The sequence below is a fragment of the Fistularia commersonii genome, chromosome 25, assembly GCF_037954325.1.
Source record: "Fistularia commersonii isolate RoL2024-O1a breed Wild chromosome 25, RoL_Fcom_v1.0, whole genome shotgun sequence".
Lineage (NCBI taxonomy): Eukaryota > Metazoa > Chordata > Actinopteri > Syngnathiformes > Fistulariidae > Fistularia > Fistularia commersonii.
In genome coordinates this window covers 6,615,487-6,642,187 of record NC_141308.1, presented here as the reverse complement: position 1 = coordinate 6,642,187, position 26,701 = coordinate 6,615,487, and the positions used below count along the sequence as shown (strand labels likewise).

Genomic DNA, 26,701 nt, shown 5'->3' with positions numbered 1-26,701 from the left:
TGGCCAGCGAGCCGCGAGTTTGAGACCCCTGGACTAGGATACCAGCCCTCTGGCATCCTACTACTAGGATGCTAGCTACTAGCTTACTATTAAGATAAAAATCCTTCTCAACTAATTGTATTTTGATAGCTTGTTATCTCACTAAAACATCATGATAGCATTACCCCAGTGCCTTTCTGGCTTATTATGAATAGAAACCATTTTGAGTGCTTTCTATGGTTTTTGTTTAAATGCTTTTTTTCTGCATCCCCCAGAGGACCTGCTGCCGTCTGGTTTCCCCAGCATAGACATGGGTCCCCAGCTGAAGGTGGTGGAACGGACGAGGACAGCCACCATGCTGTGTGCCGCGAGTGGCATCCCTGACCCAGAGATCTCTTGGTTTAAAGACTTCCTCCCTGTTGACCAAAGCACCAGCCAGGGTCGCATCAAACAGCTTCGATCAGGTCAGTGGAGGTTTTTGTTTTCCGTGATCGTAATTCGGTTTCGTAACAGGTAAACAAAGAATGCGGTTACACTTTAATATCTAAATTTGGTGATTATCATGCATTAATTATGATGGGGGATTACATGCTCCTCTCTGAGTTTATCTATATCCTTTGGGATCTAAAACCTTCCCAGAGCAAATTTTGCAAAAGCATAATTGCTTTATCCTTGAGCTTAGAAAAAAAGGTTTTCTCAAAATGTATCGCAAGCTATGAAAAGAGGACAGATCTATTTATATATATACATTGCAGGGTATTAATCTGCAATTATCGGGCAGTATTTCCTTGAACATCTCAGGTCTTACTGTTATTTCGAGTGGGTTTTTTTGTGGGTTTTATTGGTCAAACACAATAATGAGACAAGTCCACAAGGAATTGAATTCAATTACTTACCGCCAAACACTCGTAATTCTGTTTCAGCAGAGTTAAAAATCAATGGCTATGGAGACAGTAGCATGTCACATTCAGTGATACCCCTATTATCTACTGGCCTGTCTATGCTGAAAACGCATGGAATGAGGATTAGGTTTAAAATCCAAATATAGAAAAACGCTTTCCCAGAGATATAGAGTGCGATATGAGCATTTCCTGGGTGCTGGATAGTGGGGACAGTGAGTGCCTGTAAAGACAGGAAGATCGAGGGCTGAATAAAGAGAAATCATATGTTACGCTTAAGACAGTTTGTTCAATTTTGTTTATGCTCCTCTGTATAGATGATACATTGTCTCTTGGAGTAGGCACACACATATTTTGCCAGTTATTCTCCCTCAGCCATCCTCAGGGGTAATGAAAGTGATGGTGAGGTGAAACCATTTTGTTGTTGCTTAATCCATATTCTCTGTGCTTCCCCATCCTGCCAGCTCTTGTATCTTGCTCCTGTCAGGCAATATCCTTCAGTTATCACTTCTGCCCTTTGTCAAACTGCATCTCCACTTTCTGTTTGCCATCACAGTATTTAAACAAGTTAAACACTAAAACTCCAGTAAACACAAAGTTCTCTACAAACTGACCTTCATTACTGCATCTCAAACCTTAAACTGTCTATTTCATTATTGCCACGCTTATTGAGCTCCCTGTTCTTGCACAGGTCTGACTTTTGGCACAGACACATCTCCAACAGGCTGATTTTACCCACTCAAATTACATTTCTTTTTCTCTCTTTCTAAAACAAGTAACACTAGAATAATGTATTTTCGATATTTTGTGTCAGTTGAAATTTGTTTAGCCAACCACCTTTCCTAAAATTGCAACGATGCAGCATTATTAGCAATTTGCCTGAGGACAGCAATTTGGCCATTCTGACATGCTGACCTCTGTAGCTTACACCGGTGTTTACACCAATTTTAACACTTCTACTGCTTTTGTTTTAGGAAAGACAATCAAAAAAAATCTGCTGTCTCTCTGCAAGTGATGTTCTTGCTATAGCATAATAGTATTACTGATGTAGCTGCAGGTCATGGGGAGTGGCCCAATTTATAATGTCTCCAAGTAATTGTTGTTCTGGTTTCCACTATGGACACAACCTTTAGCCTGACATCTGGTGCTTTTCTTCTATAATAAATAAATGACATATTAGGCCTTGGTACTGTTTCATCTCATCTTTTAAAATACCATGGTTTGGTCTCATGAGCCAATTGCTTTCTCATTAATGTTAATGAATCAATGATTATGTTCTGATGTGCAATTCAGACACCAAAAGTTATTTAGCAGAATGCCAAGTTATCAAACAACAACAACCAGATATTTTGAGTCTTCATTTCAGAGTCTGCATTTAAGTGTGTGATGTGTACAGTATTTTTTTTAATTTGAAAACAGAGCATTGTAAAGAAGTGTGAATAAGTGAAACATCAAACATTGTGTAAAGTAGCAAATGTAGAGAACATTAAAAAAAAACATTTTTTTAAGAGGTTTAGGGCTGCAGAGTAACAAATGAACATTGTTGTATCTCATAAATCTCAGCAGGTACAGCATGTAGATTGATATATTCCAGTGCAGAATGTGTTTCACCATTAAATTTGAATTGAGTTTAGTCATTAATTTCAAAGGCAATTCATTTCATTTGACTTTTATTTTTTTAGCTCCTTTGTTGTGTGTCACGCAACATGACACTGATTCACTGGCACAGAATGGTGGGTCCCATATCACATCAATGAAACAGCAGTAAGACAAATGGCACAGTGAGATTCAGTTAGGGGTCTAATAGGTTTTCAAATCACCAAAAGCATCTCAAAGCTAAACCGCAAAATCCACTGTATAATGAGCCAAACACTGCGGCGAAATGACTCGAAGAAAATCAATTACATCCAAGGTAAGTGCAAGATAGGACTGAGATGTGTTATGTATGGAACACTCCCTTGAAGATGTGTTTAATGAGGGTACCTTCCATGCGATGCCTCTGATTTTGTGGTTGGCTGCCAGCTCTCATTGGATTAGATCCACGGATCAGTTTTGGGCTACGATTGTCATTGTATTTTTTTTCTCTTGTTTTTTCTTTGTTAGCTTTTGGAAACATTTCTAAGGTCCATTTGAGTCAAAGAGTAAGAATCCTCCCGGTGAAAGATTCACATTAAGCCTAACAAATGTGGGCTCCTGGCTGCGATAAAGACAATATGTATTCACATGTATGTCTCTTTGAAATCACCCAAGTACAGAAAAATGAGGTACATGAATGAGTCTATGTAAAACATGTCTGCACAAGTGTGCACTCAAATAATCAAGACATCAATCAATTCAATTTGGATAGAAAAGTACAACAAAGTCTGGAGGTGAACATTTCCTGGCGTCTACACATTTCAGTCCATTCATTTTCCTATACCATCTGCTTTACCAGTTCAGTTATATGTGAGGAGAACTATGACAATCTATCTGTCAATATGTGACATTTGGGATTGAGATGTGTTGAATTTACCTAAGCACTTAAAAGCCTTTGCAGACCTGCACCGTAACAGATGGCATGCGATACGGCCCCTGAGGTTGACTGCTGGGTAATAGATGGACTTGTCTTCCCTGAGAACCATGATCTGATCAAAGGTTGTTGTTATGGTGATGGTCATGGCTAAGACAACTTTTACAGCAAGCGAATTGGAAATGTACAAAAATATAAAATTGCTGGTTTAATTTGCCCCACTTGTATTTCCTCCAAATATTTCGACCAATCTTGTGACTGCCACCGATTTGTTTTCACAACATAGGCATCTCCAATGTTTTCGTCAGTATCTGCTCTTTTTCTGAACATAGATTTTTACATTCATTCTTACTCAATGTTTATCCTTGCAGCTTCTGAGGCCTGTTTGTCTATGAGTCAGCAGGACCTCTTCCAGAACCTAAGAAACTACTTCATTAAAGTTTCGTAAAATCAAGGGGATATATTAATCCTTTTTCCAGTCATTTACAATAAAAGTCACAAATGTTTTCTTTTTCCCAGCCAAAGCCCCAAAAGTCCTATTTTCATTTACTACTTTGTTACTTAACATAAAAATCCTTTTTACTCATGCCAATATAAGCATTTTTTTAATTATTTATGTTTTCCAAATTGCATGTTTAAACATATGACTGAATAATTTTAGCATTCATTTCAATGTCATCAAATATTAAAGTATACCTCTAAAATATGTGTTAATGGGTAGAGTTACACTTTAAAGTAAATATTTGCAATTTTAAAACTTGTCTGAGCTTTTGCATTTAGCTGTTAGTTTGACTTCATCTGAGTTGTGGGATCAGCCACTTCCTCACTATATTGTTGGTTGCTTCTGTACATAGACACGAGATTATTTCCCTGAATGGAAATTTGGATTTGAGATGATCTTTCTCACCTCTCTGTTCCGCTTGACCTGTCAGGTAAGCTGTATGTTATCGGCTGATCAGCTGATGTGATACTCCAGTCACAATTTAGCAGGAGATCTATTTGCGTAACAGACATTGCAGTCTGTGTATATCGCCTGCTGATTTCAGGTGAAGGATGAGAGTTAACCCCCTGATTCCAACTGTTAAATGGGTTCTTGGTGCAGAGTGCCACCTTTCCATCTCCATTTTGTCTTCCTCCCTCCTCTGTTCCTACCTCTTTACCTTTGTCTGGAGGACAGCTTTTGAAGCAAATGACTTATCCTTGTCTATCTCCCGGCTCACCTCTGCACCGCAGGAAAAAGGAGAGATGTTAGAAGGGAGAAAAAGAAGAGGGTCCCGGGCTGTTTTTCTTTCATCTAACTGCAGAAAACTGGAAAAAAAAAATCAGATGACACATTCAGCTAGCAGGGTCTTAGCTCAACAAACACACACAAACTACAAATGTGTGTGCCCTCACTGCATGTAACAACCGAGACGTTCCCTCATGGGGCACCTCACACACCATGATACACAGGCTAATTCCAGGTCCGCTGAAAACTTGTGTTCATTCTTCTCGACTTCTAACACAATTTACGAGAAATCCTTTTGCTCATTTCCGGATGACAGCTAACACACACACAGATACATGTGTGTGTTTTGATTCTGGATGCATGATGTTTGAGTTTCCAGAGGGAAATAGCCAATGCAAAGTAGATGTAAATGAGATTAAATCTACTTTGTATTGGATACTTTGTTTGAAGCAAGCATATGAAGGAAAGGCAAAGAATAATTATAAAATATCCTTTAGCTTGTCTTGCACATCAGGACAATATTAGGTAGTAATTAGTGTTTAACTTTACAAATATTGAATGACAATAAAGTCACAACGTGCATTATATTTGGGTAAACATATATACACAATACATATATAGCTTTTTACTTAAAGAAGCGAGTGTGTTTTCATGTCTGTCCTTTGTGCACTGTTTCAAATATGTGTGTTTGCGATGTGCACGAGGTGTTGTGTTTTCTTGTTTTGTGCTTCACAGTGTAATCCATGGTTTTGTGCCTCCTCCTCAGGTGTCATGTCAATGTCAGTTTCAAATGAGATGAGTGTCGCACAGCAGGCTGAAAGAGCACAGAAAAGTCACTGCTGGAAATTCAAAAAGCTGTTGGTGGTTAAAAAAGAAAAGCAGTAACAATAGCATTCTTTGAAACAACAGAAACAAAAGAATACCTGACAAATTCTGTGTGTAATTATAGCACGTTTGGGAGACGCTGTGTGCCGTGTAGCGCTGAAGACGGGAGGCTAGAAACTGGAGACGGAAAAGAAGCAGACAAGTTAAAGAGCATCTTCAGGTCGTTGCTATGGGGTAAAGCTGTGTAGCTGTTCCCAGTTAACTGCCAAAATAGAAGCAGGCTCTCTTCACGCAACTGAGGGGAAACAGTGGCTTGTAAAGGTGCAAAACAAAAGCCCGTTAACCCTTGTGTAACTTTGCAACAAGTCACTGTGAGACATGTTTTGTCTTCCTAACCACTTGAATGAGCTCTTTCAAATCTGAAAGTGTGTCCCGTCTATTTTCTTTAAGGAGAGCTGCACAAAAAAACTGTCTTTTTAACAACTACTTTATGAGAACGCAGTCCATTTAAAGGGCTGCTGAACTGAAACAACCGCAGAACTGGCTCTGCTGGATGTTGCAGAGATGGAGGAGAATACCCCCGAGTCAAAATCTAAAAGAATCAGAAAAACAGCAACAGTGACATATATGGGGATGAAAAGACAGGAAGCAGAGGGAGCAATCGCAGAAACATCAAAATAAAAAAGAGCCCCCCTTTTTCCATGTCTCCCTCTCACACAGGAGCATTGCAGATTGAAAACGCTGAAGAATCAGACCAAGGGAAGTACGAGTGCGTGGCTACCAATTCTCAAGGCGTGCGCTACTCTTCGCCTGCCAACTTATACGTGCGAGGTAGGACCTTTACACGCAACACTCAAGGACATGCACAGATACTGACATACAAACGCACAAGTATCAACACTGCTGAGCTACCATTGTCTTTAAAGACATGATTTTCCATTTTTTGTGCTCTTAAAGAAGTTTTTACTAACCAATCCATTGTCTATGATACATGTTTGACCTTGTGCTGTATTATTTCACAACCACCCTTAACGAGTCCACCTTAAACCTTGGTGCAAATTCCACAATTCAGTTAAACAAGATAGCTGGAAATACACCTTGGTTTAAATGCATGGAAACATCAGTGATCTGTTGACTACAATGGTTTCTGTACTTGAGGCAAATTAAAGCGTTAAAAAAATCTGAATTAATTGAAGATGACATTTTTGTAAGATCAATTAATAATTCACTGTTAAACTTATTCTAGCCTCTGGACTGTGGCTGCTGGTTTCACCAGCTCCGAGATGAAAAACAACAACTAATGTATAACTTCTAGTTTCTATGTTGAAGGGGTATCGAAGAGGAGCGTGTGTGTGTGTGTGTGTGTGTGTGTGTGTGTGTGTATGTGTGTGTATGTTTGCGTGCGTGCGTGTGTGTGTTTGCAGTTGTGTAAGTTGTAAAATGGTGCATACATGAGCGTGTGTTTGGGTGTGTGTGTGTGTGTGCACGCACGTGTATATGTGTTAGAGCGAGAGGGTTAGTGTGAAAGTGTTTGACTGGAGTGAGTGGTTTTGCGTTGGCCGTTTTTATTCTCTCTGTGTTTCCCCGTTCTCTCTCTCCCCTTCACGTCATTGTGTTCCGCATCAACCCCCTTCCATCCCTCAGAGCTTCGAGAAGGTTGGTGTGCTCTTTCTTTTCTTTTGTTACTCCTTTGTTTCAGAAAGTGGTTATTGAAACAGAGAGAAACAAAAAAAAACACGTTTAAAGACACCAGAATGTATTTGAAGTTATATAATTAAAACTTGTCTCCAAAAAGAGTTGATTTTTTCCAAAGCTGCTACTTTGAGTGGCCTGCCTACGCAGCAAAGTGCATTGACTGCATTGTGAGGCCTTGTGTGCAGAACCCTTGGTATTGCCTTCACTCCCCGATCAATGTTTTCTGCATGGTATGATCTTGTTGTCATGGAGACCCAAGAATTGGAAGATTTAAAAGAGGTGATGTTTGCATGAAAGGAGCAAGAGAGAAAGAGAAAGGAGCACCGCTCGCATGTTTGCTGACTGACTTACATGAGCGCATGGAAGGCAGTTTGTGTTCAGGCTTGTGGATGTGTTGAGATCATGATTTTACTGTCATGTATTGCCACTTTTTCTTTTTTTTTTGTATGTTTTTTGTATCATTGTATGTCTCCCTGCTCCTTTGACATTACACTTGCTTCAATTCTGCACTTCTAGCATCAAGTGGCAATGTTGCAATGCAAGTCATGATTGCACCTCCCATTCTTCTATCAAGTTGAATCTGAATCTAATCTGTTTGGCTGAAATCCTGCTTATTGTTACTTACAAAACATAATAACTGAATATAGAAAGTGCACATAGTGGGGTACAAAACAAGATAAACCTTATACTGTAATAAAGTAAGTTAAGTTTTTTAGTGCTGTATGTAACTTACTCCTGGAAACTGGCAGGACATTTTCTTTATTCTAGACTACAAAGAAATAAAATATATATATATATTGCAACTATTAAATGACAGGATGTTTATTATAATTTTCATAGACACTTCATGCAAACAGAATCTCTAAAAAAAAAATCGGGCTGCAATAATACAAATATATAGTATAGAGCAATATAAACTCAGGGTTGTGGTGCAGAAATGATCATGTCCTCTAATATTGCAAATCATAGCGCAAAATTATTGAATTAATTACTGATGCTTTTCCTATGTATTTGCAACTCATCATTGAAATGTGAAGCAGCGCGACTGCGGGTTCAACCTTACTCTTCATCGCATCATCATTCCCTGATACAAGCACTAAAACCCGCGACTGCTGTACCAGCCTCGTAACAACCGGCAAACTAACATCGTTAGGGAACATAATGGAGCTTCTTGCCACCAGATATTTCCCTCTGGATGTGGTAGAGACCGAAACAAAAGAACTAAAAAAAAGTGTAAATACTGAACTTAGTTTCCCCTGGTGGATACAAACCAACTCCATACTCAAGACAGCATTGCTGTTTGTGTCAAACCATTTTCCAAAAGGGTTTGTTGTATCAACTTAACTCTTTCCCTGCCAATAATGTGATCGCACATAAATATGGGCTTCTCAAGGGCAAGGCTGTTTCAACACACCTCTCTGAGCCAAACCAAGAAAGGATCATCTCAGCCTCCACGGCTGCAGTGTAGTTGGCCATTTCGCTGGGGAATCAACATTGGCTTCCTAAAGAGACACCCATCAAACTTGTGTCGTTATTATTTACAGAAGTATTTTATTAGTCTTACGAAGTAGTGACAACTACTTATAATGGCTTGAAGCCTTTACAACCTTATTGGACAGGCAAACTGTTAAAACGTGATGCCATTTTGGTGTTCACGACTTGTTTCCAATACCCCCAAGTAGCCAACGAAATCAGCCTTAAAGGGATGATCACGATATTTAAAATGAGGAATCTGATTATTTACATCTTAACTGAATTATTGTCCAAGCGGTGAAGCGTCTTAGTTCTTACCCAGCCATCATTATCTCCGACAAACATTCGGATTCCCCTCCACTGTCTGGCACTTTGGAACATTTCCAGTCATATTTGAGAGGACGATGGGAATATTAATGCGTCCTTGAGAAATATGGGATGGCGCAGTTCAAATGTCAGCTCACTGACCGTCCTAACGGGGAATATAGAAGCACAGGGGTAATCCTTCTGGCTCTGCTAAAATCTCCTCTGCTAGTTGCCCACGAACTCCCAGCAGAGCAGTGGACTAACGATAGCTCTGCTAATAAAGATTGAACCCCCTCACTCTCACAAACTGTACAGAAAATAGAGGTGAATCATGATGCCCGGCTCGATTAACTTTAAGCTTGTGGCTCTGTGAGCATGTGAAGGATTATCCCCTGTTATAAGCCCACTTTATTGTAAAGTACTCGGCTACGTCTTGGCAGTGGATTCCTCAGTCTCAGTAGCTTAAGACTGATGTTTTTATAAAAACTTGTGCACTTTTTTTTACAGTTTTAGATGAGTTTATGATTATCTTCACACTCATTCTGTCATTTCTCACATTACTATATAAACATGCACACTGAAATAATTGTTTTTGTGCTGAAACTGAATATAACTCCATTGCATGCTCTGTGATTTTCATGCATGGAGGAGTGATGGAAGCAGCCTGTCTGTCCGTCTGTGTGTGTCTGTCTAACTATTTGTGTATGTTTGCGTGTCAGCATGCTCAGTTGAGGAGATGCCTGCCAAATCATGTCTGTTTCTAACAGATCTACCTGTTTTTGTCTCTTTGTCTCTTTCTTGTCTTCAACTTCCGTATCCAATTCTGGGCATCTTCTGGCGATCGTTCCACACGTTATTTTCCCAAATGTCTTTCTTTATTGAATTGAACAATTGCATCATGGGAGCGTCGTAATTATGGAATTGTTACAAAACAAAAATGTGACGATGTTGACTTTTATCCTATTGTCTCTAGATTCATTGATTAGGGCCCAGAAAAATTGCAAGTAAAGATTTTGCTAATTCAGGAGTGGAGATTACCTAGCAAATTGACCGATGCTATTTAAATTTTATTATCTATTCATTATCGATTTATTTGTATTGTATGACTAAAAACGTCTGAGGGAAAGTGTTTATTTCCTATGAACCCTCCCATTGTTTTTAATGTAATTTTTAGTCATTTTGAATCTTTTTACTACTTTATGTCAGAGTTAAAATTCTCGTGTTGGGTCGAGCAGGGATTTTAGACAATGCTTCTACTCTCTGTCCGCCTTCCCTCTCATTCTATCCTTTTCATTGAAAGATGTTTGTCCATTTCTCTCTCTATTTCCTGTGTTGTCACCCTGGGGTATCCTATTCTTCTTCTCTTTCTTCAAAACTAGTTTTTTTTTTGATTACTCTTTTTTTTTTTTTTTTGAAGCACCTGCTTTCTGAATGGGCCTGACTCTGGTATAGCTGTGTTTTAAATAGATTCATGTGTTTTCTTCTTCCTCACTCCTCTTTTCTTCCCCCTTTTCCCTCCTTCCCCGAAACCCACTTCTAATTCTCTCTTTAACTCCACCCCCTGTCTCTTCCCCTCCTTTCCCTCCTTCTTTTTTTCTTCTTTTCTTCTGCATTCTGTCTGCACCCTGATGAGTAGGACCGAAAGACACATGTACATAAGTTTATTAACTTATAAACATGCACATACTACCTCACATATCTCTATTTTGCTCGCACTCGTTCTTTCCCGTTCTGCCTCTTTCATACTGTCTTGTTGTTCTTTACTCAGTGTGTTCGATGATCACTCTGTAATTTGCCACTACACCGTTTTAGAATCCTTTACCTTCTCCTGTCCACATTTTCAATTCATTTGACTACACACTGTATCAGTTATGAATCTTAAGTATTGTACAGTATCTTGTTGTACAATGTGGCTGTCCTTTGCTGCATTGCCTTTCATTGTCTGGAAGAGAAGCAGAGCTGCCTTTCTCTCTGTCTTTCTCTCTCTCTCTCTCTCTCTTGCACCTAATCTATCCCTCTATCTTTCGCTTCTGTTCCTCTACTCTCTTCTCGCTTCTGTCTGTCCTCCCTCAGTTCTTCGCTCTCTTCTTTGTGTTCTTCCACCATTTTATCTCTCTTGAGTCGCCCAGGCATGCAAGTGACCTATGAGTTCAGTCTCTCGATGCATCTCTCCTAATATATACTCGATCAAGATCCGGTAGATGCAGCATTAGATAGAGATTGTTTGGGGTTTTATTTTTTTTTTTCTCACAGGGACACAAATAGCAGGCAAGGCCTATTAATAAAATATTAATGCTCACCCGAATGAGCCAGTAAAGCCCTCAAAGTTTAATGTTTATGTATTGCTTAGTGAATAAGTCAGACGGGGAGTAATACATTTACAATCAAAAACTTGAATCACTTAAGTGGGTAGTAATCGATTAACACTGCACTGTAATATGAGAAACTGACTATAGGTGTCATGTCCTGGTTGAAATGGTACTCAAGAGTTTGTCACTCTATTTTTTTGAGTAGGCAGCTCACTGATTGGTTGAGCTCAACACAAGATTTGTGTCTTTCTGTTGAAATCATCAGTACCATAAAGCAACTGGGACTAAACTGAATTATCCCTTTGTAATATTCTATAAAAACCCTGAAGTTCATTCTCCCCCTTCCTGTAACCTCTCCTCTCTTTTTCTTTTTCTTTCTTGCTCAATCTCTCTCTCGCTCTATGCCACTCTATCTCTCTATCTGATTCTCTCCCCCTTCACTCCCTCCCCAACCTTCTTTCTCTCCGCCTTTCTTCTCCTCGTTCCCCCCTCCCGCTTTTTTTCCAACCCACCACCCCCCTTAACCACCTCCCCTATCCTCTCTACCCCAACTCTCCTCTTTTACCAGTACGCCATGTCCCCCCTCGTTTCTCCATTCTTCCCTCCAACCATGAGATCATGCCGGGAGGGAGCGTCAACATCACCTGCGTGGCAGTTGGTTCGCCCATGCCCTACGTCAAGTGGATGCTGGGCATTGAGGACCTGACCCCTGAGGACGAGATGCCGATCGGACGCAATGTGCTGGAGCTTACTGGCGTCCGGGAGTCGGCAAATTACACTTGCGTCGCTATGAGTAGCCTGGGTATCATCGAGGCCACCGCTCAGGTTTTGGTCAAGAGTAAGGGACACTAATAGAGATATTGTTGCTTGTTTTAAAATCCTCGATCAAAGCAAAGTCCAATGAAAGACCATTGGTAGTAGCTTTTTGCAAGATGAATCCCATTTGATCGGGTTTCTTCTGTATTTCTCTGCCGCTATTAAACGTCTTCCCCAAAAGATGAACATTTCGTCATGTCTCGAGCAATTTTCAATTTGAGTCAATCACATATGCATGGCAGAATTGAATGTAACATGATTTGTAGTCAGTTCTTTAAAAATGTTACAAATCAAAAAAGTAGACTTAATAGTCTACATATAGCGTCGAATGTCGTGACAAATACTAATATGGCCTGCAACCAATATGTAACAAGTGTTTTATAGATTTAATTTGTCCTCTCTTTAAATCCAAGCTTTGCCCAAGCCGCCTGGGATGCCCATTGTCACAGAAACCACAGCCACCAGCGTTACCATCACCTGGGACTCTGGAAACCCCGACCCTGTTTCATACTACATCATCCAATATCGAGCCAAAGGCCCAGATAGTAAATACGAGACCGTGGACAGCATCACCACCACCCGTTACAGCATTGGAGGGCTGTATCCAAACACAGAGTACGAAATCCGAGTGTCAGCTTTCAATAGCATCGGCCAAGGACCCCCTTCTACCCGCGTGGAGGCTCGCACAGGAGAGCAGGCTCCGGCCAGCCCGCCACGAAACGTCCAGGCCCACATTATTTCTCAGAACACAGTAATGGTCCGCTGGGAAGAACCTGAGGAACCCAATGGTCAGGTGGGATGACTTCCTGTTTTTTCAATTTACTATCATCAAGAGACTTATTGCACATTAAATGCGAGGAGATAATAAAAAAAATGAAGATGGACCCAAAATAGAATATTTATTTATATTTTCATGTTTCTCTATAAAATCTGTCATATATGTAGTTTATGTCCTTTAAACCTGGACAGATTTGAAGAAATTGGTACAAGTAATCCATCCAAGCCTCAAAGCCCAAAGATCCATCTTCGAGATGCTCTGCATAGATTCAGTGTCAATTGAGAAATACTTTCAAGATTTTTTCTGGTGACTTCTTTTCAATCTTCTGTTTTTTCCTGCACTGATAAGAAAAATATATGATATCTTAAATTATGCAAGAGATGTCGTTGGCCAAGAGGAAATAACTGATATTTTCTCACATTATAAAAATTAAAACCAGGTTTTTTTTGTAACTTGCAGAGAGACCCTTATGGTGTAGAAACAATAGACTCCTAAAAAAATTAGCCACTAAGAGCCTTTAAGTTCACAGGTTTATGCCCTTTGCAGGGATAGTGTCTTGCGCAAGAATCCTCTTTTGTCAGTCCCATAGTACCTTTCCACTCCCCAAAGGAAGAAAAGGTAATTGGACTTACTGCTCTGAGTTAAGAAGTCTCCCTCCAGAGTCCTATTTCCTTTTCTACACAACCTGTCCAATATATTCATAAAGGGGCAAGGCTGAATTGAGAACGCGCAGGGATTATGGATATTAAAGCTGGATAAAGAGTAGGTGGTAGAAGTTGTGTGTTGGGACTGCAATCTAAGGACATCTGCAGAAGAGTTGTTGTGAGGCCACTGTTTGTTTATCAGGGTCAAATCCATACGGCCCCAAAGAGGTGATGGCATCACCTTATGACAATCAATAAATCCCCAGGAACACCTGGACCAACAGAAGACAATAATTCATAGATGATGACCTTGGATGATAAACCGCAGTTGGTAGCATTTTGAATGATGTTATTATGGATTACTGTGCATGCAACAAACAAAGATTAAGTGTAAAATCACTCATCGCCTCCCAGTAATCAATGACCTTAAATAAAAAAACGGAACCAGACATGCAATCTATCAATCTCTCTCTGCCCCCATGTTGCAGGTGAAAGGCTATCGAGTGTACTACACCATGGACCCATCACGTGAAATGAATGAGTGGCAGATCCATAATGTCCAGGACAGTGTGATCACCACCATACAGAACCTGGTGACTTCGGAGACATACACTATACAGGTCCTAGCCTTCACATCTGTAGGGGATGGACCGTTCTCCGACCCTGTTCATGTTAAAGTCATGCCAGGAGGTGAGTGTTGCTCACATGTGAATGTAAGGAGTTGGAAGTGTGTGCAAATGACCGGATATATCCTACAATGTGATGTGTAGTTAACTAATAGGTACTGGTTATCAATTTATGAATGGGTTATTAAATGATGTTTTTTTTTTCTAAATCTGCAGGTGAGACAAAATAATTCAAGTATTTTTCTTTTTGATGTGTTACGTGTTTATCTGCATTGATAAGAAGCTTATTCAGCTGAGTTGTGTAAAGCACGCGAAGAAATTCAACACTTGACCTGTCATATTTTGTGAATTCTCTAAAATGAATACATTTTACCTGTTGTGACAGAAGTGTTAAGAGCTATAAAAAGGGACTGAGGATTTACAGGCAAAAAATCCATTGTGCATTGCTACTACTCATGTCAGTGTGACAGCGGTTGTGAAGTTGCAGGTTTTATTTGATGGAGGGCATAAAGAGATTATTGCTCAGAAATGGTGAGGGGTATTACTGGTTTAAATTCATGTGTAGGCTGAGCCACTGTGGCACCATATGTCTCTGAAACGTCTACCTTTTTTCAACAGACGAGTCAAAAGAATTGGATTTAGAACAGATTCAATTTAAAGAAATAAACACCTATTCATTTCAGTGGGAGTTTCTGGGGGTGTGCATGATGAAGTCTGGTTGTGTCGACAGAAAAAATACATTTATTTTGCTAACACCAATTCTATGACACAAGGCAAGGTTAACTTTCTCAGTAGGAACTGAGATTGAAACTGTTAATGTTCCTTAGTCTATGTTTAGTCTATGTTCCAAAACCAACCTAAAATCACAAGCTAAGGGGATTGTTTGAAATAACTGATAAAAGCAGCTGGCATGAGTTTCCTGCACAGGGAAGAAAGTGTCTCACAGGGTTACATTGCCTCTCTCAGGCTTAGAGGAGAGATGGTTAGAGATCCGTCAGATTCTCTAACTTCAGATATAGCCACAAATTCAGCTATAACTAAGGTTCTCTCACGATATTGTGAGTCACCATCGCCAGTGGAAGTGTTCCGGAGAGTTTAACATAGAGGTGCAGATCCTTGAGTCATCACTGCCAAGTAACAAAGTGGGTGTCACAAGACAAGAGGGATTGGTGATTGATTGTTCAGATGTCTAAAAATGATCCATTCTGAGACAGAAATAAATCATTAGTCATTTTTTGTTTGCAAGTCCTTTTAAAAACAAGGGTTTTAAATTCTAAGTATGTTTTTGATCATGCCTTGAATGGTTTTTGTGGTACTCTGTCGTCCTCAGTCCCAGGGCAACCGGGAAAGTTTAAAGTTGGAAAAGTGACCGACACCAGTATTGAGCTGACCTGGGAACCAGCGTACACCAAGGAAGGCATTGTTAACTATGAGCTCCTCTACAAACCTGTCAAGTTTGGCAGTTTGGTAAGACAACCTGTGCTTTGTGGGTGTACACATCATAGAGCAGACCTGAAACACCAGTTCAGGGTATGTTGTTTGCAGCAGGCAGCGTGCCTGCCTTGTTTTCTGGGGGAATTTTACACAAAACACAGGATATACTCCTGGTGTCAACATCCACGGGATGTTGGACGATCTCTTATCTCTGCAGAGCTGATCAGCTTTTTCACTGGTATATTGATCAACTGCACAGTCATTGATACTTGACTTCATTTATTTATCGTCATCATTTATTACGATCGCTTGTTCAATGTGAAACCCAGTGCATTGCATGGCCGCCTTGCCGATGTCTCTGACACACTGAGGTATTAATGGTAGTAATTTTTAATCAGAAACAGAAATAATTTATCGATCCATGGGGGAGTGAAACATCATTTCATTAGTTTTTTCCTACAAGAAGCATTCCACAAGCCACAACGGCTTCGGTCTATTGGAAAAGGAGTTGCACCATGACTACAGCAAAGTGCTTCTTTTCCATGAACATATCCATAGTACACTTTTTAAACTGTGCTAGTTCACAAAAGAGGGAATTCACGGACAGATAAAAGAAGTGTGAGAGAGTAACGCCCTGTCGCACTTTGTCAGCAGATGACAGTCTTGCCGCTCACTATCACGATTGACTCTTTAATTTTCCCAAATTTTTCCCTCTGCTTCTCTTGCTTATTTCTCATAGGAGAAGTTGACCTTCGGGCCAAGGAATTCCTACACAGTGGAGGGTCTGAGAGCAAACACTGAGTACTCCTTCTCCCTGGCCGCCATCTCAAACAAAGGCATCGGTGCCTTCACCAACGAACTGGTGCAGCGGACGTCACAAGCCAGTACGTTTTAATTTCACTGAGCTTATACACTGTACCCACAGGCACTGGGGGTACTCACACATCAAAAAAATCTGAAAAATCATTGGTATTATGTTTCGGGCCTGTGCACAAGTCTTATTCAAACTTGTCCTTTACTCACACAAACACACACACACCTTCATACACATGAGGTAGTAGATTGTCTTTAGCAACTTTTGCGGTAAAACCTGGGAGCCATCTTCGCATCTCTATCATCTTTATCAACCCATCTTTCCAAATCCTCTTCCCATCCGTCCATTCGTCTTTAACCGTGCCTTTCTTCAGCCGTTCAGCCTCCTGCTTTCTCACAAAGCCAAAACATCGTGGCGGATGAAGATGGAGCGCGGATTACTCTTTCTGCCTTCTTTGATTTCTTTTCACTTTTCCCACTCTATCAGTGTCCAGTATCTTTGAGAGAGTGAAAGTATCTGCCAGTTATTGGCTGGCAGGCAGTGGAGAGGAACATTAAAGGATTTGGTGTTTACCTGCAATATTGTAAGTAAGGTCTGTGTTTCACGCTGAACTTGTATTCTCTCCCTTGTTTCCTTTTCTCTCTTTTCCTGCACGATCCCTAATTACATAGAAGAGTCAAATTATCTTAATTTTCTGACACACTAAGTATTTTTCTATCTGAACCTGAGAAGAAAAAATGAATGCGGGGATAAGGAAGAGAATGATGCAAGGAGAAGAATGAATAGAAGTAGTCATGAGTAAGAAAAAGAGTCCAGAGCTCTACGGTTCACGGTGCTGTATCACTAAAGTGGTAAGTTTTTGTCAGGCACTTGCCTCTTAACATTTCCATGATACCGCCAGTGTTTTCAGTGCCATTTTTAGAACAGAGTACATGTATATTTAAGACTTTTAACCTCTTACTTTTGACCTCCAAATATATAGACCAAGGTGATGTACAGGAAGAGGTGGCGAAGGGGGTGCAGCAAAGGGGAGCTGCTAAATAAGCAGACTATTTCATGCAGCAGAATTCATTTCCCAGGGAGGTTATGTGCGCTTTGTTATCGCCAAGCTTTGGTGCACATCTAGATTGTCCCTCGGGGCCAACAGAACAGTGGCTATACGGCTGAATGAATAGATACTTGAACCTGTCAGCTATGACTATTACACTCCCACACACACACACACACACACACACATACATTCTCAGTCATGCTATACACTCCCAGCAGCTGCAGACTAGCCCAGCCGCCTCAAATAATCACCTGCGTGTGTTTGCACGCGAATGCGTTGGTTTGTGTGCATACACGCATATCACTGTGTGTACTTGAAGCAGCATGATATAAGGTAAGTTAAACCCACTGTGACTTCTAGTCCGTCGATATTCTGTTTCTTGAATGCCCCGGACTAACTCAAATAGTCTCTGATCCATTTCTTGTTTGCGATTCATCATTGTTGCATACCTCTCAACAGCGAGTGCCTTCCTCTCCTTGGCTACCTGTTTGTTATTTCTGCCTGCTTAATTCTATTACCAATAAGTCTGTGCACCACAGCGCTGTGCCCGAGCCAGGAGCGGAAAGTCTCTGAGCAGTCATTTATTCCAAGAGCTCACTCATTACGTGGTGTACAGTTGTGAAATACATACTGCATCTACAAATATTTGCTTGAGTCTGTGCTTCTGTGCCGTGAGCTGAGAATCTATGCCTTACGAATACATTGTATCTCGTTTTCATTCAAAGGTTTGATTCCTCTTTATGCCATTGGCTATGGCCAAAGGATAAAACATTATCACTGCATACTGGATGCACATTCTCCATGGGTATAATTAAGCTGTCCACTCAGGGTCAATACTCTTGTCTCTGGTTTATTTCATTAGAAATTTAAAACCTAACTTTTTGCTCCTGTACTATGCAGAGGTTCCGCCCCTCACTCTGAGTCATGTCGGTTCTGGTTTTATCTCTTTCACATCAGTTTACCTTCATTTCTTATTTTCTTCTTTTTATCCTTATTTTCTCTCCTTTTGCTCGTATTTTTCCCCTACTCTTACTTTTTTTAACTCCATTCTCCCGGGTCTTTCCTAAATACTTTACCAACTGTCCTCCTTGCCCTTTGTCCAATCAGAGCCCTCAGCTGCACCTGAGGGCGTCTCCTGCGAGTCTGCCAGCTCCACCTCACTGAGAGTTAGCTGGAGGCCTCCTCCGATGGAGGGGCAGAATGGCAAGTTGTCAGGTTATGAGCTGAAATACCAGAGAGTGTCTGGAGCAGGAGGAAAAAGTCAGGGGCAAGAGGTGAAGGGGCTTCGTATTCCGGCCCAGCAGGGGCAGACAGTAGTAGAGGGGCTGGAGAAATGGAGCTGGTACAACATCAGCGTGGCAGCCTTCACTTCCGAGGGAGCTGGACCCAACAGCCCAGCTGTGCTTTGCAGAACTGATGAGGATGGTGAGAGTCACCGTTAAACTAGACATAGACTTAAAGAGTATTGATCCATTGATCAGTTGATTATTTACTGGCTAGACAGCAGGCCACTTAATTAACCATTTGTCTGTTTGTGTGTTCGTGCGTGTATTTATCCCTAGTACCCGGCGCGGCACCTCGTCAGGTGGATGTCCAGCAACTCAATTCCTCGGCTCTTCGAGTCACGTGGCGGTCTGTGTTGCCACGGTTACGTCAGGGACAGATCCGTGGCTATCAAGTCCATTACGGCCGTTCAGAGAGCAGTGAATCACGAAATCTTCCCCAGATCAAAGATCTCTTATTGGATGAGTCTCAGGTGACATTATAACTAAATATTTAAATGATGGTCCATTATTCCTCTTATTCACTGAACGATATTCAGTTATCATTAAACATCCCCCGTTTCTCTTTTGGTCCTTTAACTCACTCCTCCTCTCATCTGTCTTGGCTGCCTGCTGGGCGTGTCTCATCTGTGGGATAAGATGGAGGAGGATGACTCGACTCAGTATGTGAGTGCCGACTTCTTTTGTCATTACAAATGAAGTCACCACCATTAAAAAGCAGAGCATAGCAGCTGTAATTTCTCAGAGACATTTATGAAATCCTCTTAGTTTGACATCCAGATATATTTAGCGGTACTTTACAATTTTCAGTATGGAAATGAAATTAGTCTTTGTTTGCTTCAGATTGAGGGCAATTTAAGCGGGCGGTATTTGATCGTGGTGCTTGTGTGTTCTAACACAGGAACTGATTTTGGGAGGTTTGAAAGCGGAGACCGTGTATTCCGTGTCGGTGGCGGCATACACCACCAAAGGGGATGGTGCACATAGCAAAGCCAAGCTGGTGCAGACCCCGGGGATCGGTAAGACATGCAAGAAATAAATCCATAAATAAAATATATGTTTGTACGTGTGTGTGGGTATGTTCATATTCACATTTGTGTAAAAAGATTGATTTCTTACTGCCCACGTTGTCATTTGCAGTGCCTGGACCCCCCTCCCTTTGGGTACGTCCGGGATCCGGTCCATCAGTTGTGGTTCGGTGGGCTCCTCCGCTGGACTGCTCCGGTTCAGGCTCAGATAACCCGGAGGCCCCTGTGGAGATACAGGGCTACCGCCTACAGTTTGGCCTGAAAAATACATCAATGGAGACCACAGTGAATTTCACAAATCGGGAGAAAAACTTCACCGTCGCAAATCTCACCTCGGGCTCCTCCTACGTCTTCGTCCTCTCGGCGAAGAGCCGAGCAGGCTACGGAGACGAAGCAAAGCAGGAAATAACAGTCCCGATGTTCTCACCCTCCGGGTTCCCCAAATTATCTGACAAGATCAATTCCACCTGCTGCTCTCTCCAGTTGACATGGCAGCCCCCTTCCAGTGAGGAATGCAATGGTGTCATCACAGAGTACACCATAGCTTACAAAGAGGCTGTGAGTCCAAGGCCCTCTTCTATCCCCGGCCCCTCTACCTCGCCAGCATTTTTCGCTCCTCCACGCCTGATAATGCTGCCAGCGAGTGAGTTCAGCTACACCATTGTGGGTCTCAATCACAGCACAGCGTATGAAGTGCAGCTCAGAGCCCACAACAAGGCAGGGCCAGGCCCCTTCAGCCCACCTCTGGTGTGTCGAACCCTGGCCTTTGAAACAGGTAGGGTCGGCCTTATTCCTGGGAATCACCCTTCACCTAAGCACTGGTTCAGCTTCACATCTCCGCTTACTGCGGAGTTCACTGCAAAACACAAAACGAAATGAAGTCTGGGCCAGTTCTTACAGGTCAACCCCCCCATCCCTGTGCACCTCAGTGAGGTTGACAATGGCAAAGTCCAGGAGAAAATGACTGTTTCCCTCAATCTCCTCCACTCACTCACTTACCTTCATCACCTACCCTTCACCACCAGTGGAAGCAGACTGAATGTTAATGGATGTTTGCTTCAAGAGCACTGCTTATCACAAGCCCTCAGGTAAAAGTCAAGATATGGCTTCCAATGTACTGTATCTAATACAGAAGGTAAGTGTCCAGTCTGAATTAAGTGAAAACCAACGCCTGGTGCTGAATCTGCCGGTAAGCTGTTTTCATGTGATAAACATCCACTGCCACCTCTTCCAAAGCCTTTGCTGACATGCTGAATATTGACGCAAACAAACACAACCTTACACTCGAAGAATGTGGCATGTCACATTCCTGCAGCCGGCCTGTCTGTCTTCTCCAGTTATTACTCTCGCCATCCACTCTCCTCATCGCCTGTCCATCCTCCTAACCATCATGTATTCTTCTCCCAGTAAAAGACTTGACTGACGTGGCCTCCGTTTTTTCAGGACTGCAGTGAGACAGCAGAGGAACTGCTTATTAGAATAAACTGTTTATCTACAACTGACTCTGTTTTTGTTTTTTTTTTCCTTTTTTTTTGTGCTCTTGTTTTCCTAGATGTGCCAAGGAACTTTTCAGTCAATCTGGCCACAAAAACCAGTGTTCTTCTGACCTGGGAGTTCCCGGAGAGCAGCAACCCTTATCGCTTTATGGTACATATTAAGATACTGCATATTTATTCATTTCCTGTATGTCAGTTACTGACACGGGACATAGGACTGTTAGAAGTACATCATTAGTGGTATAAACTTATATCCGTAACTCCCACGCTTGAATTCAGCGTCTTAAATTCAGAGAAGTTGTAGGCTAATACTGGAATAGAAACTAGCTGTTAAGTAACACACCGACCTTTTCTTGGGTAATATTGTGCTGTATCTTACATTAGCGAAAATTGAGGAACTGAACAAGGAAAAAGGTGTTTGTTCCGATGGATTCAGCCGCGAATGAGGTCAGCTACTCTTTAAATCTATATCCAGCAAATATTTCCCCCCGGGCTTCTGAAAAACAAATATTGCACACCATTGGGATATCTGCCGTCAGACCCTTCGCACACTGTTCTTGACAAACCGATGTAAAGTTATTTCTCGGTAACATTGACTTGGACAGTAGCCAAACTGGAAACATATACGTGTGTGTGTGAGTGTTTTTGGTTATGGTATTACATTGTTATTTCCTCTCATTTTTATAGAATAATGACGTAAATGAGTAGCTACCTAGCCCTCACCAAGAAATGATGATGTTTAAAATATTAAAATAACTAGGGGGTTTTCCTCTAAACTTCATCACCAGAACAGGATTTATACATTTTACATTTGCTTCGACGGATTCTACAGATTTACAGGGGGAGCCTAATGAACCCGAATCAAATATATGAAATCGAAGGAGAAGTCTGGTATTTTTCTCAAAAAAAAACGTTCCAAGAAGAGGAGGCTAAGAATAGTGTTGAAGAGAAAAGGATGCACAGAATTGGTTGAGATAGAAAAAGATGATTTGCTGCTGCGACCCCTGAAGGGAGTAGCCTGAAGAAGAAGAAAATTGAAAAATGTCCCACAAGATCACCGTGGTTACATTTCCAGACTTGAGCGATTCAAAATATTGCCTTTTTGATTCCCGAGGACTAATGCAAAAATAATTCACATACGTTGGTGTTAAACGGTTCCATCTTTACAGCCTACCATTTATTTAAAATGAATGGAATCTGTCCCTCTGTTCAGGTGGAATACAATCGACAGAAGATGGAGGTGGATGCTCGTCTGAAAAAGGCCGTCATCCCGAACCTCCAGCCCGACACCAGCTATGATTTTAAGATCACTGCCCCTGAAGGTAACATGGGAGGCCTTCGTCATCGCATCACCGCCAAAACCTCCCCACCAATCATCATCCGCCGCCCCGAGATCGACCACACCCGAGAAACAGAGACAACAGTCACCATAATACTCCCGTCCCTGGAGACTCGCTCACCTGTCAAGTAAGATTCACAAGGGATTTCACATGGGATGGTTTTAGAAAAGCCCCGCAGTCGGCGGCGCTTGCAAGTCATGCGGTTGGAATCGACAAAGGAGTCGGATACGATGCGAAGTCCCTGACTGACTAGATGTCAAAGATGAAATCTTGAATTTGGCAAGGAGACAAATCAAAGTGGTTTCAGTCATTTGTGCTTTTATGTGATTGCAGACGGTGGTGTCGTCATTTCTTTTGCCCTCTTGTGTGCTCCCACAGGAATGTTTATGTTGTTGTGGTTCCACTAAAAAGAGCCCGTGGCGTCATCAGACAGCCAAAGAACCCAGATGAAATGGACCTTGAAGAGGTGAGAACAATAACAACACTGTCTGCCTAGAAAGAGGAATGGATTGATTGTTCCGTTGCTAATATCCTCTGGAAATGCTTTGAAATCAGTATTTATGCGTGGTTTTTCAAATTTTTTGTCTTCGCCTTTCCTTTCCCATTCTGTAAACCTGTCCACCTCTCAGCTGTTGAAAGACATCAGTCAAAGGCAGAGGGATTCGAGACAACAGAAACAGGTGGACCTGCGCCGTGCGTATATCACAGCCCGTTTTACACCTGCCACCCTCCCAGCTTTCTTCACCCTGGGGGACCAGCTGGACTATGGCAGTTTCGAGAACCGTGCTTTAGAGCCGGGACAGGAGTACGTCTTCTTCATTCTTGCTGAGCTCAACTCAACAACTGGGGTATGAACGCCATCATGTCACATCCCTTTCCTTTTGCTGTTTATAACCCCTCCCTCATTCCCCGCCCCCTGCGTTTCTCTCCTAAAACCTGTCACTATGCATTCCAATCAATATGGCTTCACTGCTAAAACAATAAAATTCACATCAATCAAGGTGTTGCAAACAAAAGGCAATAACCCTCATGTATTTCCAATGACACTAATAAAGAGTGAATGTACCTTCTGAGGCACAAGAGGTATCACGCTGTTATGCACTACTGTTATGTGCCTCTCAGATGGAATCATTACAAATATATTTCTTGAATTAGTCAATATTTTCACTTTTCATTATTGTTGTATTAGCCTAGAGGAAGCATTCAAATGTTCTTCAACTGGGTTACAAGCACTTTATTCAGTCTACAATAACTGGAAAGACTTTTTGCACAAGACTATATTCAAATACTCTTCATCAACCTTGACTAAAGTACTGAAACAAAAAAAAAACAACATTTTTTCACATCTATTTATTCCATCCTGAGGTCCTGAGAGTAATCTTTGCTGTTCTGTCCACTGTAGCTATAACAAACAATTCAGAGAGAGTTCAGATGTTACCTTTTGTTATCGTACTAGATCTACTATAGTCATTTGACATTGATAGAAAACATGTTTCCCGTTTATGTTCAGTTTCTCTCACAGTGTTTTTGTGTGCTTGTTGACAGAAGATGTACGTCGCCAGCCCTTACACAGAGGCAGTGATCGCCCCAAATTCAGACCCCCAACCCCTTGACGCAGGTGATGGTCTGATCTGGGTGGTGGGTCCGGTGTTGGCAGTGGTCTTCATCATCTGTATCGTCATTGCTATCCTCCTCTACAAAAAGTGAGTAGAAAATGTCAGGGATGAAAAAGTTCTAAACCCTAAGAACAAGCACCACAAAGCAGCTGTGATTGTGGCTCTTGAGCAATATACACTGACTATGATAGTGGATATGGAATATATTTTTAATAAACTCATCATTTGCAGTGTTTACAGGGCACATGATCATGACAAAACACATTCCACAGTGCTACAGTCTAGTTTCCAGATCTAGGATGTTAAATTCCAAAGTTTTTGTATCAAGGAGTACACCTAGCAGGTTCTTAACCACTTAGAGTGCTGTTTTTGGACACACGTGAAATATTTGTTTCTATTGGTCTCTTAAGATCTTTCAACAACTAGAACAAATATAAATTATCACACGTCATTTTCTGTGGAGACAAATTGAGATTCTGTCCATCATGCTCTATTCTTATATTTTGCCAACAGCTGCCGTCGAAATTCTAGCCCTGCCAACAAGGCCCAGTTTGAACTTCTTGAGACAGCTTAAGAAATACAGGGTGTCACAAGTGTTGCTGGTCCAATTCTACACAACAATTATTGAATCAATCATCATCATCCATCCCCTTGTGATATGGGTCTGCATCATACCATCCCAAGAGGAAACTTCAGCGCATTAGCCTTCTAACATAAACACACAAAAACAAACAAACTAACACACACACACACACACACACACATTCATCACATTTCTACTCTCAAGCTATAAGTCTGCTCAACATAGCAAGACGCATTGTATTCAGTCATTAGTGAGTAATATGTGATAATATACTTTGTTGTTTTGTACTTATTGCCTGTCTTTATACTCAGTGTTATAATACATTTGTTTTGTATTTCATTTGTATTTTTTCTCCCATTTTTTAAAATTGTGTTGTACTTTTTGTTGTTCTTGCCCACACATCGTAATTTTACAAAATAAATCGTAATTTTTAATGCCCTGCTATCAGTGCAATTTGATTTCATAAAAAAAAACAAAAAAAAAAAAACGACCAATTTACCAGTTACTCCTCCCCTCAGACACCTATCAAGCAGTCTGACCTCGTTGTAGGCCTGTGATATCTGCTGCAAGCCATCAAGCTTTTGAATACTAATGCAAAATATTGATTTTCTTCCTAACAATCTGTCTATTTCCTTCCTTTTTTTCTCTCTAATTATTCTTCTCCTTGCTCTCGTTTCACTGGAAATAGCAAACCTGACAGGTAAGATTAGACCAATGTCGAACTCTTTTTTTTCTTTTTAACCCACAGCAGTTACTTGTCACTGCATGCTCTGCATAGCTATATTTGTTAGTCTACTATTAACTTGAATCGAGATGTTACGAATCATGTTACGACAGAGTCTGATTCTCATTTCCTGGATGCTTGCATGTACCAATTGCTTTTTTGATTAACTGATGTGTGAGTAGCAAACGCAAGGACTCTGAACCAGGGACCAAAAGCCTTTTGAGCAATGCCGAAATGATGGCCCATCACCCAACAGACCCTGTGGAGATGAGACGGATCAACTTCCAAACTCCTGGTATGGAGCGTCTCCCCCTACTGGCACCCAGACACACACTTGTCTTGTGCATAACTAAATACACATTTTACTCTATAAAACATAATATGTGTCAAATTACACAAGTTGGAAACTTGTAAGTAAATTATATATGAAAGTGGTCACACACAACTCCCCTTCCAAACTGACATGTATCCGGCAACGTCCAGTCATTTCTGAGATCGAAAAGGCAGCCGCCCAGGTAGCGCATTCAACGCTTTGTCAAGACTGAGTCAGAACGATGTGACAAAATAAAACTCTCTCTCCGCTCCCACATCCCACATGCCGGGTTTCAGATGGACTAGAATCACTGAAGTTCCAGATAAATGTTTCATCAGACAACTATATCAGAGGATGCGCTGTAGGTTGAGTGTAACCATTAATAAAGGAAATGAGTTTTTACTTGCAACAAAAAAAAGCCCACTGTGAAGTAATTAATTGCTTCTTTTCTTCTTCCACCTCTCACTGAGTGAGAGCCAGTGACACCCACGCTTTGGTCATGGCTCTAGTCCAATGACGTACCATTTTCGCTGCTTTAGTTCAATGAAATATCTCTAGAAAATCTCAAAAATGAAAGGAATTCAATCTGTTTTTGGGCTCTATTTTCAAAGAGGCTTAACCATCTCCCTCTTGTGTGTACCACTTGAATCCATTGATGATGGTTTATGTTTTTATTTTTTTTTTTGCGCCAAAACAAAGACCAAACAAAATCAGCTCCAGTTCTATATCAGATATTTTTTTTTACTCTCATATGGTTGCATCCCCGATACTCCCTCCTCAGCCACTTTACTTCCCTGGAGATCCGTGCTTTTGAGATGTGTTGGAAATATGATTCCATCAAAAGAGGCTTTTACTGTCTGAGGTCGTTTTGGTCGCGACGGGAGTGGTTTGTCGTGATAACCTGTGTGTGCTGCAATGGCAAACAGTAGAAG

General features: G+C 41.3%; 1 protein-coding gene across 1 annotated transcript in view; it reads left to right on the top strand.

Moving 5' to 3' along the window:
• Nucleotides 1–26,701, top strand: part of LOC147219006 (receptor-type tyrosine-protein phosphatase S-like) — a 68,480-nt gene that overhangs the window by 30,810 nt on the left and 10,969 nt on the right. The window contains exons 5-24 of the mRNA XM_086173257.1: nt 255–443; nt 6,161–6,271; nt 10,551–10,565; nt 11,792–12,061; nt 12,453–12,832; nt 13,950–14,151; nt 15,418–15,554; nt 16,261–16,405; nt 18,494–18,811; nt 18,949–19,142; nt 19,309–19,335; nt 19,571–19,688; nt 19,810–20,472; nt 21,250–21,344; nt 22,407–22,660; nt 22,912–22,999; nt 23,163–23,381; nt 24,079–24,236; nt 25,421–25,432; nt 25,639–25,751. Coding sequence (XP_086029383.1) covers nt 255–443; nt 6,161–6,271; nt 10,551–10,565; nt 11,792–12,061; nt 12,453–12,832; nt 13,950–14,151; nt 15,418–15,554; nt 16,261–16,405; nt 18,494–18,811; nt 18,949–19,142; nt 19,309–19,335; nt 19,571–19,688; nt 19,810–20,472; nt 21,250–21,344; nt 22,407–22,660; nt 22,912–22,999; nt 23,163–23,381; nt 24,079–24,236; nt 25,421–25,432; nt 25,639–25,751 — 3,708 coding nt within the window. The remainder of the gene's footprint in view (nt 1–254; nt 444–6,160; nt 6,272–10,550; nt 10,566–11,791; nt 12,062–12,452; nt 12,833–13,949; nt 14,152–15,417; nt 15,555–16,260; nt 16,406–18,493; nt 18,812–18,948; nt 19,143–19,308; nt 19,336–19,570; nt 19,689–19,809; nt 20,473–21,249; nt 21,345–22,406; nt 22,661–22,911; nt 23,000–23,162; nt 23,382–24,078; nt 24,237–25,420; nt 25,433–25,638; nt 25,752–26,701) is intronic.